The sequence below is a fragment of the Micropterus dolomieu genome, linkage group LG15 (genome assembly GCF_021292245.1).
Source record: "Micropterus dolomieu isolate WLL.071019.BEF.003 ecotype Adirondacks linkage group LG15, ASM2129224v1, whole genome shotgun sequence".
Taxonomy (NCBI): Eukaryota; Metazoa; Chordata; class Actinopteri; order Centrarchiformes; family Centrarchidae; genus Micropterus; species Micropterus dolomieu.
In genome coordinates, this window is record NC_060164.1 from 2,967,247 (window position 1) to 2,984,051 (window position 16,805).

The 16,805-nt window shown below is 39.8% G+C and overlaps 1 protein-coding gene across 5 annotated transcripts in view; it reads right to left on the reverse strand.

Annotated features, from left to right (window-relative positions):
• Positions 1-16,805, reverse strand: part of hspa12a (heat shock protein 12A) — an 81,669-nt gene continuing 64,864 nt past the window's right edge. For all 5 annotated transcript variants that reach the window (XM_046070432.1, XM_046070431.1, XM_046070430.1 and 2 more), the window contains 2 exons: positions 7,378-7,481; positions 1-5,120 (listed from right to left, as the gene is read on the reverse strand). In XM_046070432.1, coding sequence (XP_045926388.1) covers positions 4,489-5,120; positions 7,378-7,481 — 736 coding nt within the window. In that variant the 3' untranslated portion in view covers positions 1-4,488. The remainder of the gene's footprint in view (positions 5,121-7,377; positions 7,482-16,805) is intronic.

Consider the following 16,805-nt stretch of genomic DNA (forward strand, 5'->3'; position numbering starts at 1 on the left):
TTCTTTGAAATACATATACATTTTATTGGTGATAGTCTGACAGTGAATATCTGGCATTGATCAAAATACACCCATTACTGTGTGACAATTCCAATAGAGCAAGACATTTAAGTAACTCAAGAAAAGAAGAAATTACATAAAGTGTACATTGTGTCGCTTTTGTGAGTGGCTGAGATTATCCTAACTACAAGCTTAATATTTTTAACTGTAAAATGTTCTGATAATTGTATATTTTAAATAGTGTTAAGCAGATACTTGTACATGATGCAAGCGGGCTAGACTTCTTTCTCAAATCACATCCACTGAACCACTTGACTGAACTGACTGCTCAAAAAATTGACATCTCAGCCGAAATGTCAAATGCTGCCTCACAGGCAGAGAACAAAATGCTAATGTCCACTAAACATGTCTTCATATCATTTTATTATAGCTTTAAGTATAAAGCTGTTCCATAACAGTATATGTGCATCACATAATACTCAAGGTTGCACAAAATACATTGTTATTGTCTAACCAAAGAAACAATAGAAACATGTTATTAAATCCTTCTGCTTGATAACCATCCTGTGAGTGCAGAGATGTGCAGAAGGAATAAAAGGTTATTAGGTTAGTAATCAATTCAGTATGTCAGGTACTGATCTGCTATGGTAGTTATGAGCTGCCATCAGTTACAAGCATTTACATCAGTTACATCAGCCCAGAAAGCAGCAGGGTATTACACACAGCCCATCAGCCTTCATCACTGTGATAAGGCTAAGGAGCAGTTTCCAGTTTCCACAAAACACTACCATCATCATCATCATCATCATAATCATTATCATAATCATCACCACCATTGTCATTATCATCATCTTGTTCATCATAATAATCATCATCATCATCAGTGGTAAACTGGGATTTTGTCTGAGTAATAGTGATCCACTTGCTGTTTGTTGCCTGCTGTTATTTAGTCATTCCTATGTGACACATGCGAAACATGCATTGCAGAAACAGTGCTTAAGACAGCTGCTTTGTATATTGACACTGAAAGCTAGACAAGCCTTGACTCACAGCTGAAAGAAGCAATCTAAGAAAATGACTTTAAAAACTAAAATAAGATCTTATCTTTAAGAAGCAAACAACCCACAAAAGTTTTATTGTTCTAGTATTTATCATGGTGATATGTTGCCTCTTTACAGGATGTTTTGTGTCTAGCTCCACACTTTTCAGCTAGCTTAGTCCTATAAAGAACATCTGCCTCCTTGAGTTTTGTGGTTGTATCAGTGTTTTGCCACTTATGGTCAGGTAGACGCTTTTAATTGGAAGTATCCAACTGTAACTGCCACAGCAGGAAGGACGTGTAGCATTCCACACAAATGAAACTTTGCCAGGTAAAGCGCTGAAGCAGGTGCTACACCACCTCCTTTAATGACTTTGGATTTGATCTTTTCATTTCAATGGAATAAGTGCAATCACTCATGGAGGAAAGCACATTTGGAGAGCACTTTCATGTTGACCTCTGATTCTCTTACAGAAATTGCGACAATCGTGCCCACTTTCTGCAGCAGTTAGCAATGTTACAACTACTTCAGTTACACCATGAAAAACTTCAGTGAGACTGTCAGCAAAGACTTTACCCTGGAAGTGCAAGTTATTGCACTGCATTTCTTTTGTGTTGCTGTTGTTGTGTGGCCTGTCCTATTTCCAGGTCTCTGTGGTGGATCCTCAGATTCTACTTGACACCTGAAGCTGCTAAGTTGTCCTCCTGAATCCGTCCTCTTCACTTGTTTTACAAGCTACATTTTATCATGTGAGGACAGAGGGTGTTGTATGATGTACAGATTAGCCCCTTGAAGCAAATTCTGATGTGTGATGTTGGGCTTTATAAATAAAATTGACTTGACTATAAAGATCGACAAAAGCAATACAGTTCTTGAACAGAGTTTAGAGAGACAGTGTCCTACAATGACCTTCACACATGAATTTACACTGTTGACAATGGCTAACAGTTTTGACAGAGCTGACCTTTGAAGGAACAAGACCCAGAAGAGTCCGAAATAGAGGAAGCTATTGTATTAGCTGTCGCACCTTCCAATTTTATTTAACCCTGCTGTTGAATGAGAAGTAACACCAAGATGAACAGAACATTTAGCCATGGATGAAACAACCCACAACCAAAGGCTACTACATCACCAAGATCTTTTCTGCCAATGATGTAGATGCCAAGGTCTAATAAGAAAAGAGATACGCATCTCACAGTAATGCCCACTTTTGTTAAACATTTAGCTGTGGGAAAGAGCTTAGATGAATTCACAATTAGTGTGATGCTCAGTGATTACTTCTGACGTCACACTTGTATATAAAGTATATAATTAGGAAGGCAAAGGAATGCACTGTATGTTCTGATGGAGTAAATCTTGACATCACATTATTCATACTAGGCACTCTTAATTAAAACTAAAACTTTTCCTCTCCCCCATGAAACTGATCAGCAAACTCAGCACTCTGGGTTTAAATACAATACTCTGCAGCTGGATACTGGACTTCCCCACAAACAGACTCCAGACACCTCCTCCACTCTAGTGCTCAACACCGGAGCCTGTGTGCTCAGCCCCCTCCTGTTCACGCTGTACACCCACGACTGCATCCCCCGACACAGAGAGAACTCTGTTGTGAAGTTTTCAGACACCACCATCACCGGCCAGATTTCAAACAACGACTTCATATCAGGAGGAAATTGATAATCTTGCAGAGTGGTGACATATTAATTACCATTTACTGTTTATAATTTTTGTGATCTTTTTATGAGTAGCATAAAGGAAACTACAATTCTGTGTTGGAACTATTTGGAAATGTGACACTGACTGCTACCATTTCAAAACTAACTGGCAGAAGAGTTGTTCACTGAAATGCTTTTTTAAGGACGGAGGTATTCAAGTTTCTTTTGTGATTGCAAATAAAGCAATATATCCAGTCTCACTGAATGAACACAGCAATCAAACCTGCCTCGTTCTCTCATGCTATGGCTGGTGAGAAAAACATTTTGAAATGTATATGTGAAAGCGCACACACATGCACACACACACACACACACACACACACACACGGCTCTAAAGCTGCTGAAACAACCTTCAAAATCTGTACAATATTTAAATACTGTATTTACAGAAATAAACACATTTCATTGTTTGTCTCGACCTGCCTACACCTTTGTGCAGAATCACACCTGGATTCAAATGGGCAAGTGGCATTTTGTCCACATGTAATTATCAGAAGCGTTAACAAATAAAGGCAACAATTAAGCACATTTGATGGCTGTCCAGATTGAGCCTGCAGCATGTTTCACATTACTGGATTCAGATTTAACTGTGGATAATATTAGAACGTGGTGGTTTTGTTTGACTTGGCCTATTGATTAATGATCAGATATACTTTACATTATTGCCAGTCATTCTCCAAAGTATACCATCACTTTTAGACTGATTTCCTATCTTCCAGGTAGGGCTGGATATCGACACCTTCGTGGTACCAATTGATATGCTTCAGTGATCCAACAACAGAGTTGAAAGAAAAATTAATATTGGATTTCATCTGGTGGACACAAACACGACTCCAAATGAATGCTAATGTTGCTCCATGTCTCCTGGATATGAATAGTCAATTTGCTGTGATAACCATATCAACTTTAAGGGGATAATATGCTGATGCTGTTATGTGTTATTTCAAATGGCACCAGCACCACATGTAACATGCTTTGTTCAATGGCTGGCAGGAGTGAAGTATTAACACTTTACACAGTATGTTTAAAGGGCTCAATCATGCAAAACTACTGGTTTGGCCATCAGAAGTGTAGTGAAGTGGAGCTGATGTAATGAGAACATGGATAATATTAAGACCTTCAATCATAGTTCCTTGATGACATGTAATTATGACCTTTTTATTCTTTCATCACACAAAATATGCACAGATACAATGATCTGCTGTAATTTGACAAAAATCATTAAAGCAACTGAAGCATGTAAAGATGTATTGTTGGGAGGTTTTCCTCTGGAATGCTGAGAGAAGATTTTAAAGGCTGTCCTGTAATACATTATGGCTGAGAAGTGATCAACAGGAATAATCATTTATCTTTCTTGTCAGGTGCTCTTGAACCTGACTCATAACAGGGTATATGGGTTTGTGTGAAGACTATGGAGCGCCTCAGCAAACAGACTAGAGGGAGACGGTGTGAAGTGACAGACCTAAAACACATTGAACTTATCCAGACTGTCTTTTTCCTTTTCTTGTTGAAACATGAATTCTACAGTTGAATGTCAGCCCAGGTTTAAGTTGAACACTTTCATCCAAACCTACTACCATTCATGCTTAAACTGTGCCTTGAGATTAATTAAGATAAACCACTTTCCAGTAAATATCCCCAGCTTGTTGTGTGTGTGCTGTGTATATGTGTGTAAGCTATATGTTTCCATTTCCATTGTGTCCAACAATTTTAGCTCTCTTGTTCCCTTCTTAATGGCTTAGGAAGTCAATACTAGCTTTGACGGTGCGTCCAGTGGACACATCCACTGCCATGGCCCGAATCTCTGTGTCACCAAACTGCATGAGCGTCTGGATCTCACGGCGGGGTGCCGTGCTTTCCGTTCCGCTTACATCCAAGCGAAGTGTCCCACACTTCCTGACTCCGGGCTCGCTGATGAACCCAATGCTCTCTTTCTCTGAGCAGTAGACGTGGATGACGATGACCTGCTGAGAGGGCTTGGCCGGTGTGTAGCTCCGCTTTACCATTTCACCCAGCGCTACAGACTGGTCGGCGGTGATGAAGGTGTCAAAAACGTCGGTGCACCAGCGCGTGCCGTCCTTCACCAGCAGCTTCTCCAGAGGGTGCTTGCCCTCCACAAAGCGATTGAGGACGCCCACCCCATATGTGAGGGGCGAGCGGCGGACTTTAATGATGCTGGGGTCCAGGCCGAACAGCACAGCACCTTTCAGAATGGTGAGGCCTACATCATGGGGTATGATGATGCGGCTACGCCCTTGGAGCATGTTCTGGACGGCTTGCTGCAGCAGGGGAGACTCTGCAAAACCTCCCACTAAGAACAGGAACTTAATGTCGCTCACCTCTGGCTTTTCAAACAGCTCGGCTGGATGAGAAAAACAGAATCTCAATGAAGAAAACACCTGACTGTTACAGAAAGGAATGCATATACTACGACTTAAGATGTTGCACTGCTTTTTCTCCTCCATATGGTGCATCTTCCTTAGGAAGCTGCCTTACCAGTCATACACACATGTAAATTGTGAATAAATTGATTTCTTACTGCAGGGCTTAATGAAAAATCTTGAAATCTCAGTAAAAATAATTGAAAAACCAAAAACCAAAGACTGACTCTGACACATCCTATAAAAGCAGTGGGCGAGGCATCCAGTCCTCCTAGTAAACATCTCTTCTGTTTAGTCTCAGAATGACTGTGCTGATGTTTTATTGATAAAATACTACATGAAGCAAATATGTGCTGCTTTTCAATGTCACTTTTGACAAACTTGGATGTACGTCCTCACTGTAGGGTTAGGACGTTTGTCTACTAAATGAATGTACTCATTAACTGTAATATATTTTGTATGATAAACGAGTAAACAGAAAATAACTATTACTGCAAAAAGTAAGTTGAATTTATACATTTATGATGGGACCCTGGTTTAACTGTACTTGGTGTACTTTTTGTCTTCTAATGTACATTCAGACTTCAGTCAGAATTTCTTTAGTTTGAATTTTTTTTTATAAAGAAAGCTAAACAAGTCACACACATTTTACAACCTAAGCAAACCAATTACAATCCAAGCAGACCAATCCATGCTAAAGTAATCTGACCTACTTTCCCCTGGTTATGGAAACTATAAATTATGTAGGTTGGCTGGTTTTTACATCTCCTTTAAAAACTAAGCAACAAAAACCCATTCCATTGTATAACATATATATTATACAAAGTGTATAATATATAGGTTTCCCGTAGTTACTTCCACATGTTAAGAGATATTTTTTGTTTGAGTGTGAGCAGCAGGTTCATCAGCAGGCAGTGCATTCTGTCTATGTCTTGGTTTGGGACAATGTCAGCGGTGTCTAGATACGCCAGCGATTCCTAAATGTTTTTCTTGCACCATACAGCCTGTGGTGAGATAAGTGTAGCGTGTTGTTAAGGCTGGATCCGGCACACTAGAGGGTTTTCCCCCGTTGCCAGGCAAGGGACAAGGTTGAATGTGATATGGACGAAGTCCTCTGGCCGGACCCAGCATAACACGTAAGGCTGAGGCAGAATGAGTCTCTCGTTGACTTAGATTTTGTGCTTTTCATTTAGTGTTTTCTTTGTTCTTTGGGTTTACTGTATTTTTGTGCAAGTGCTGAATATGCAGCCATTATAGTTTTTACAGTTGCTAACATCCTTTTGTCCAATATGTAGTGACATTTTCAAAACTCTAAACACAATTAGCCCAACATTGGTCTGTTCAGGACCATACCATTACCACAATTCATGTTTTTTTCCCACAGAATATGCAGTAAATTAACCCACTTCTAAAATGCTAAAATTTTCTTTACGTAAAAGCTTTACCCAATATTTCCTGCTCAAAACCACATTTTGTTCTTTAAACATCAACTCTACATTTCAAAATGCAAAAAAACCACATTCTCTACAAGCACAAACTCTATCAAAACGTGACTCAGAATCAAATCATTCCTTCAGATCAATCATAACATCACATAACACAACGACTTTCTAAATATAAACAGATGATGACATTACAAAAACTGCATTACTTTTTATGTTTCAGTTCTACCTGCATATAGTAGACAGAATGATTTGATTTTGAGCCAGATTTGCTGTGTTTTGAGGTAGATATGTTGCTGTGTAAGGAGTTTCAATAAAGTATCTTACAGTTTTTTACAACTGCTTACACACAAATCCTTTCAAATCTTTTGGTTTACATATGTTTATGGTATTGTTTTCTTGAATGTTACTGTATACAACACTGTGCTACTGTTACAACAGTAATGTTTTTCCAAATAAATATTTTCTGTTTCAACATTGCATTGGTGTTTACAGTGAACTCTACCCCTCTCAGCAGATTACTTTCACTCTAGAAAATTTTATGGAAACATACACGTAAGCCTATGAAAGACAAAAGAGCTTTAGATTTATTTTGTGTACATGATATATACACAAAAAAATCGCTAATATTTGGATACTGTTTATTTCTTGGATTGCCTGCCTCACCCTCCATCTAAAGCCTGATTTATACTTCTGCGTCGAATCGACATCATGGTAATGCCTCCAAACATTTTATTTGCGGCTACAAAGATGAGTGTCTGTGTGTTAAGGTGTTGAAATTATCACTGTAGCTTACTGAGATGTTGGATGATGTGGTCTATGGTGGGCTTGAAGAGGGAATTCATAGCATCTGGACTCATCCTCAGCATCCCTTGAGATGACCATTTAACAAAATCCACACTGGAGAGGAGAGGAGAGAGAGAGAGGAGAGTATATCACTTACATGCAGTGTATTGAATTCCATTAAACCAAGTTCATCTGCAGTTAGGGCTGGTTGATATGATCAAAACCAATATTACAATATTAATGATAATACATTTTAAATAACAATATACATACAAGACAATATGGTAAGGGTTTGCTACATCCGATTAAGAAAATATTCTATAAAAAAAACAGCATAGCCACAGGTGAAGTAAAAGTAGAAGTAAAAGTGGTCGTCAAAATAACTACTTGAGTAGTGAGTAACTTAGTGAGTAACAACAACAATGGGTCATTTCCCCTAAGTCTTTTATTTGAAGTGGATGTGACTAGAATTATTTCAGATGTTCTTCCTCAGGTAAAGGTAAAGAAGTGGCCACACACTTGTATTTATTTGTGATGAAATGACAACTCATCATCTGCTAATTAGATAACCTGCCACATTTACACCAGGACAATATTCCTAGTGTGTAACCAACCGAAACCCAACATGGTCTCATCCCAGGCCTTTAAATACTAATGCTTTGAGAAAGCCTGACAAAGCATCGGTATCAGATGCCCTGGAATGAGACAGGGCTGGCTGCACAGTGCGCTAAATTTTAATCTGTAGAATAAATTTTACCTGCTAGCGCAATTTGAAAGCCATACTACCATGCTGTGGCTTCAGCTATTATTATGTTCTATAACAGTCATGTGGATGCTTGACTGCAGTAAATGAGTAAAACGAATGATTCTCTTAAAAAACTACTTAAGTAAGAGTAAAAGTATGATCCAATAAAACTACTCTAAGTACAATTTACTCAAAAAGTTACGTGAGTACATGTTACGGTGTAAATGTAACTCCTTACTACCCACCTCTATAACATCATGTTGTAAAATAATGGCACATGTTCATATGATCATGACACTAGTCGACTGTATTACTGCCATTCAGAAATGGAATGGAAACATACGAATATTTCCTCTGATGCCCAAAAAACAAGGACCCTCTACCTACATATCATAACCACAGCTGACTTATGTGGTGGATTTTTATGACATTTTTTATTGTGAGCTACGTTCTTTCACCTGACTAGATCTGATCACTTTTCCCACAAGTGCCATGGCTCTTTGATGCTGTCCTGCTCACAATGACAATATTAAAAGGGTGAATTCAGATTTTTGAAGTGGGGCTGTAATCATACTGTACATCAGCAAGAACAACCTAAAATGACAGGGGCCATCTTTGGGACAAATGAATCTGACGTGTACTTAATTTTCTGCTCATGTCCCATCAGCTAACATGGAGAGGGCCGAGTTTATGACCTATACCACAGCCAGCCACCAGTCCAGATGTTTCGGATTCACTTGTGGGGAGCTGTCATGTCATCCATCTTTATACAGTAAATAGTCTATAGGCTCTGGGTGAGTGTCAGTACCACTGTTGCCCAATATCTACGTATGCCCCCTGGAAAATTATGCAGTCCAGAGGTGTTTTTGCAGCTGGGAACATTCTGGCCATTAGCTAACAAAAGCTCCCGTCATACACGTAACCTACCACCAGATCAGCCAAAAGCAAAATAATTTTCTAATAGCCAGGTTTCAACCAGTAGAGGGCAGTTGCTATGCATATTTATAACAAATTGTAGAATTTAAATACTTAACTCGAAAATGTCAAGATTTGGGCTTGAATCCACCTCCAACACTACTACTGTTTGGGATGTTAGTTGACGTGTTTGGAAAACAAGTCTTATGAACTAGTTCTGAACGAGCATAAACTGAACCTTACATGACCTCAGTTTGAAAAAATCTACTGACATAGGACATTCATCATGCTTATATTATATTAGGTCTGTTGAGGAGGAGCACAGCAGCAAGGGAAGATATCATTCATTCCTTTATATTCCTTTATATTTCTTAAACTGATCAGCAGTTACCTAGCTAAAAACCCCATAGTGACAGTGGCTGCCCCCCGACCATTTAAATTCATTAGATCAAAGGAGACAGAAGAGGAGCTGTGCATAAAAACCTCAAAAATTAAACCCACGAATGCAATAGAAGATCTCTCTCTTCTAAATTTGTACTTACTGAAACCTTGCTAGCTAATGAGGTGGAGTTGCAGCTATCTTTAATTCAAGCCTACTAATCAGCTCTAAATCTAAGTCATAACTCATTCGAAAGCCTTGTTCTTAGTCTCTCACACCCAACCTGGAAAACACTGCAGCCAGTTTTATTTGTCATGGTGTACCAAGCATCTGGTCCGTACTCTGAATTGAGTTTTTGTCAACTTTAGTCCTTAAAACAGATAAAGTTATTATTGTAGGGGATTTTAATAATTATGTGGACGTTGAGAATGATAGCCTAAGTACTACATTTATCTCATTATTAGATTCACTTGGCTTCTGTCAGTGTTCATAAACTGACTCACTGTTTTAACCACACTTTCAACCTCGTTCTGGTATACTGTATTGAAATTGAACATTTAGTAGTGTTCCCACAGAATCCCTTTTAATCTGATCACTATTATAACTTTTGAATTTCTATTGCTGGACAATACGCCACTAGCCAGACATTTCTACATAAGATGTCTAACTGATAGCGCTGTAGCTAAATTTAAGGAAGTGATTCCATCAGCATTTAATTATCTACCATGTCACAATATAACAGACTATGCTAATTTTAGTTCCTCCCAAATTAATCATCTTGTTGAGAGAGCTGCAGGCTCGCTGCAAATGACACTCGACTCTCTTGCACCTCTAAAATAGAAGATAATAAAACAAAAACAGTTAGCTCCATGGTATAACATAACACACGCGCACACACACACACATGTATGATTGCGTCAAAGTCTGCAAGAACATCGGAGGGCTGAAGATACACCAGAGCAAGTCAAGGTGTGGAACAACAGTGACTCAAGTGCAGCGCACGGACCAGGTGTCTGGTGAGACGAAGGAGAACACCAGCCAGGAAGTACACCACAGAGCTGAAGATCTCGTTGCACTCAAGTCACCATTGAATAAATTGAGCCTCCTCTCTCCAGTTTCCCCTATCCATGCAGTGACAAAAGAGAGTATATGTGGGCAAATACTGTACATCAGACAACATCGTCTGAGAAAGGAAATAAAATTGCTTAACTAGTTAAAACTAGCTCTCCTGCAGAAAAGGAAGGTATGAAACAATTAACAAGCAAGCTGCAGGATCAGCTGTGCAAGCTCTGCAGGGCAGAACAACCTTGTCAGCAAAAGAAGAAAAAAACAAGATGCGCATATTGAACAGCGCAAGGAGGAGGTGGAGGAGTTCCTTCGGGAAGCTCACAACGACCCAGGGTGGAACCAAGGTCTTGAACTAACCAGAACATTTGTAGAGCAGAAAAACCATGAGTTGAGTTGAATGTCAAGGAACCGACTTGGCAGGAAATCCAAGACATTATCAGAAAAGCCAAAGCTTCAGGTGCCCCAGGCCCAAGTGGTATACCATATAAGGTGTACAAGAACAGCCCAAAACTTCTATGAAGGTTGTGGAAGATTATGTGAAAGATCTGGGCCAAAGGGTCAATTCCATCAAGCTGGAAGCTGGCAGAAGGGTGTTTTATCCCAAAAGAAGACGGTTCTTCCACAATCGCGCAATTCAGGACAATCTATTTTCTGAATGTGGAATGCAAGGTTTTCTTCTCTGTGCTCGCAAAAGGTTGAACACCTACATGATGCAGAATCATTACATCAATATTCAATCCAGAAAGGCTTTTCAGGCTGTCTGGAACACACATCAATGATCAGCCTGCTCATCCAAGAGGCCAAGCAGAAGAAAGGTGATCTAACAGTGGTACATGCATATGGATCTATCCCACGCGACCTTATTCAGCAAGGGCCTGATCATTACTACATTCCAACGGCTGTTCAAGAAATGATCATCAGCTATCTAGGAGGGCTCAAATTGAGATTTACATCAGCCCAGTGGACAACCAATTGGCAGGAACTTCAGAAGGGAATCCCAAAGGGGTGTACCATCTCCCCTACCCTCTTCATCTTGGGAATGACCCTTCTAATAACAGCAACAGATGGCATAACCCGCCCCCCAATGCTAGTCAGGTATCATTCAGCCGGTACTGCAGGGTTTTATGAATGACCTAACAATAACAACTACAATGCATGTCCAAGTGAGATGGGTATTGGAAACCTTAGACAGTGTAGCCACTTGGGCAAGGTCCTCCTCCTCCTCCTCCTTCTGTCTCTCTGGATCAGTTGTTCCAAAACTAAATGAACTGAATATGGCCCTTTTATCTATCTATTGAAAGTTCTGATTGGTGTGTTCAATAATGACTCTTTGCTTTTGTACCTGGGTAGCTGTGTTGATTTTCAGCTACTTGAGCTCAAGTGGTGCTGACTTGAGTGAAAAATATTGAATGTTAGTGTTTTTTAAATGACTACATGGTGTAGGCAATGAGAAATTAAGGGATTTATTTGTGAGTTTAGAGAAATTGGTGAATAGAGATATCGTTTTGAAATTTAGTTCAAAAGCCTGGTTCTAAATATAAAAAAATATTTAAAAACTGTTAAAGCCTATGTGCCACAGTCCTTAGTTTTAGCCAACTACGGACTTATATAACCTTCCCTTTCTCCCTAAGAACCTTAAGAAAGCAAAATTACTGATGACCTTCTAATTGCTTCAGACAAAAGACTTGTCTCTGTAGAAGTCTTGTTAGATCTTAGAGCTGCTTTGATACTAATCACCATCAGATCCTATTACAGAGACTGGAACTTTTATTTGGCATTAAAGGAACTGCTCTGAGCTGGTTGAAGTCCTGTTTATCAGATAGATCTCAGTTTGTATATGTTAACAATCACTATTCCATGCACGCCAAAGTCAGTCAGGGAGTTCCACAAGGATCTGTGCTGGGGCCAATCCTGTTCACCTTATATATGCTTCCTTTAGGCAATATTATCAGGAAACTCATTGTTATGCAGATGATACTCAATTATATATATCGATCAAGCCAGATGAAATTAATCATTTAGCAAAACTTCAAAGTGTGCATTCAGAATGAAAAAATCTGGATGACCTGTAATTTTCTGATGTTTTCTGATGTAAAATTTAAATCATTCAGCCCAAACACCTCCGAGACTGTTAAAGCCTATGTGCCACAGTCCTTAGTTTTAGCCAACTACGGACTTATATAACCTTCCCTTTCTCCCTAAGAACCTTAAGAAAGCAAAATTACTGATGACCTTCTAATTGCTTCAGACAAAAGACTTGTCTCTGTAGTAGTCTTGTTAGATCTTAGAGCTGCTTTGATACTAATCACCATCAGATCCTATTACAGAGACTGGAACTTTTATTTGGCATTAAAGGAACTGCTCTGAGCTGGTTGAAGTCCTGTTTATCAGATAGATCTCAGTTTGTACATGTTAACAATCACTATTCCATGCACGCCAAAGTCAGTCAGGGAGTTCCACAAGGATCTGTGCTGGGGCCAATCCTGTTCACCTTATATATGCTTCCTTTAGGCAATATTATCAGGAAACTCATTGTTATGCAGATGATACTCAATTATATATATCGATCAAGCCAGATGAAATTAATCATTTAGCAAAACTTCAAAGTGTGCATTCAGAATGAAAAAATCTGGATGACCTGTAATTTTCTGATGTTTTCTGATGTAAAATTTAAATCATTCAGCCCAAACACCTCCGAGACACATTATCTAAAGATACAGTCACTCTGGATGCATCGCCCTGGCCTCCAGCATCACTGTGAGGAATTTCTCAGTTATCTTAGATCAGGACATGTCATTTAACTCTTACATTAAATCAAACTTCAAGGACCGCCTTTATTCACCTACATAATATTGCAAAAATCAGGAACACGCTGTCTAATGGTGCTTTCAGACCAAAAGCGAAGCGACGCGAAGGGGGCGGGCCCGGCGACGCGAAGGAATTCGCATGACGCTGAGTCGCGATAGCCTATCAGTGTTGAGATTGTCTGTACGTCACTGAGGCTTCAGAGCGTTGCGTGGAGAGGGCTGGGCAGAGCGGGCGATTGAAAATCTGCTGGCCGGCTGAGAGCTGCTAAACGTGGTCGGATTCTGCTCTGACAACTACGCCGTTTACTCGCGGGAGGAGCTTGGAGTAAACTGCTTTTATTAAATTAGCTTTTAACTTTAGTTTTTGGGATTACAACGTTGATTTATCTTCACTGGAGCTTCTCAGCAGCTAGCTTCCGTGCACATCCGGTTCCGGTGTTCCAGTTGTTAGCGCCGTTAGTTCTGTTGGACTACGACTTCATATTTATATAAAAACCGGACAAAACTGGACATTGCTGGGAGAAAAGAAAGTGAGGAGGTTGAACTACCTGGTGAGCTCAGAAAACATGTGTCTGTAACTTTATTCCAGCTATCATTGTACTTTACTGTGACCAAGTTAGCATAGCATAGCCCTGATCGATCCAAACTCCATTCAGAAAACAAACATTTGCTTTCTTGCTGACAGACCTGACAAAGCATGAATTGATATCTTAATATTTACTTTGGATTCATACAGATGTGGTAAAGGCGAGTTGTGTTTATTCACGTTATCGCGTTAAAATAGCCTTCTCGCGTTGTGTGTGAACACTTGCAGCGAATGTACTCACGCGAGGAAAGCGTCACGAGGTGAAAATTTGCTGATGATGTGGAAAAACTAGTTACAATTGTAGATGTGGAAAAACTAGTTCACGCATTTGTTACTTTTAGGCTGGATTACTACAATTCTTTCCATCAAGAAAGATTTAGAATGCTGCGGTACGTGTTCTAACAGAAACCAGGAAAATAGATCAGTTGTATTCGAAGCTGCCTTCTGTACTAGTAGTACGTACTGATTTGGCCTAAATGTAGTATGTAGTATACAGTATGCAAACAAAAGCAAAATCTGCATTATGCCAAAAATACCCAGAAGGCGTACTGATTCAGGAAAAATCTCCAGTATACATCGGAGCAGTCTACCTCGCATACCGTTTCCCATAATGCAAAGCGCTAGAACAGTAACAACAACCGTTCTTCTCTTCAGAAGACAACAACAGAACTTGTTTTACAATTTTCATATGCTGTTTCATCACTAAATCCACTTCTAACAAGTTTTCACCTGTGTAGATTTCAAATATCGGCAGTTTTAGTAGCCAAACAGACAGACGTTTTCAGAGTTCAGAAGCTCCGCAAGTGCAGCGAGGGAAGCAAACAAACCAGCCTGCGGGGTTTGCTAACAAGCTGGCCAGTCAGCTCATGGAGCCCCCTGGTCCCACAGTCACATTGACCTGAGTCCAGCAACAACGTGAAAGTAAATATACCACCAATATACTAAAGCAAACATCTGCTACAGATCGGCTGCAGCCTTGTTTTTCGTACATAAAATAAAATAAAAAAAGTTTTAAGTGGTACTTACATTTATATTCCTCCTATTATTCCGATTTTGAAAACTGGAAACTGGCTAAGCCTGGCCTTGCATACTGCAAAATAAATCAGTTTAACAGTTTCATACTACTTACTACATACTGCATTTTTGTTGGAATATAATCGATCGGTGGATTACTACGAAGCTTCATAGGTGAGTGCCATCAATTTTGATTGTATTGCGCAGGGATGGGGATTGAGACAAAATTTCTCAAAACCCGAAAATCAATAAGGTTCAAGCTTATCGATACTGCTATCGAGACTTGCGGGTCCTATGATGTAACATATATGTCTCGAGTGTCAAGTCCGTTTTATTTTGCAAAGCAATGGATAAGAATATCAATAGGCTGCAGTCTCTGCCTGCTCTCTGTCGGCTCCTACACACACACACACACACACACACACACACACACACACACACACACACACACACACACACACACACACAGCGGCAGCAGAGCGAGAGGCTGCGCCATCGCGGTAGAATAACGTTAGGGTGAGGGTGAAGTCAGCTCCAAACTACTGTAACATTAGTTGATGACAGCTACGCTCGTTACTGTAAGTATGTGCAATAAAACCTTAGCAAGTAAAAACACAATACTTTACCAATACACGTGTCTATAAGGTAACATTAAACATGTAGAAATGGTTAATTAAATCATCGCTGTCCTCAGTATCTCTCACAGCTAATGTTAGCTTGGCATTAGCCAAATGTTAAAAACAAGCTAAATAGAAAGCTGTCTGACTGAAGCACAGAATGGTCTGTAGTCTTAAACACTCAGCTGCTGGCTGAGACACACCAGCTGCTCCTCCTTCTACCTGGTAACGTTACCTGCAGCAGCGAGAGAGGAGGAGGAACTGATACAGACTGATGTTATTCTTTCTAAACCTCACTCACTACTTGTGATGTCAGATAAAGTTACTGAGTTACTTTGCTGTTGTAAACATTAATGTTGCTGCTCTAGAAACAACATTTAGCTGTAAAATATTAAATTAAAAACAACCAGGCAGTTAATATGTAGCCTACACTTCAATAGATGTTTATTTATCGCAAGTGATATGTCATGTCAATATATAATGTTATCGCACATTGAGTATTTTCCTCATACTGTACAGGCCTACCTTATACCTGTTGGGTCTGGTCTTACCAAACAACCATCACTAAATAATAGTAAAGTATCGATAGTGGTATCGATAAAGAATCGGATCGTTAAGCAGTCTCCATAAGGGTATCAATATCAATAAAAATGAACGATCCACATCCCTAGTATTGCGTGGTTTGACAGATGCGCTGATTGTACCTGCTGTTGCGATTGTATATTGAAAGGGGAGGGAGGCAGCCTACATAATATACACACAGCGGTACAGACAGTAAAGGTGATGTTGCTATAGACTAAATGAAAAATGGTACAGATATTTTTAGTAGTGTTAATGATAATAATCGTAATGTTAATGATTATAATAACAATAATAACACTAGGACTAGTAACAATAGTCGTTGCATCAGAGGGTGTCAAGCAGGAACACGGGGGCAGCAGGTGACCCGCAACCACAGATCCAGACTCCACAGCTCCAGAGCCAGAAACACCTGCAGGAAGTGATAGGAGGAGAGAGGAGAGGGACGAGAAAGCACAAGACTACGGGAAAGGGGAGAAGTTGTGTTAGTAACATGCAATAATGGGATGAGGTTGCATACAGAGGGAGAGAAAGTAGAGGAGAGAGGAGCTCAGTGCATCATGGGAAATCCCCCAGCAGTCTAGGCCTATAGCAGCATAACTAAGGGATGGTTCAGGACTCACCTGAGCCAGCCCTAACTATAAGCTTTATCAAAGAGGAAAGTCTTAAGCCTACTCTTAAATGTGGAGATGGTGTCTGCCACCTGAACCCAAACTGGAACCTGGTTC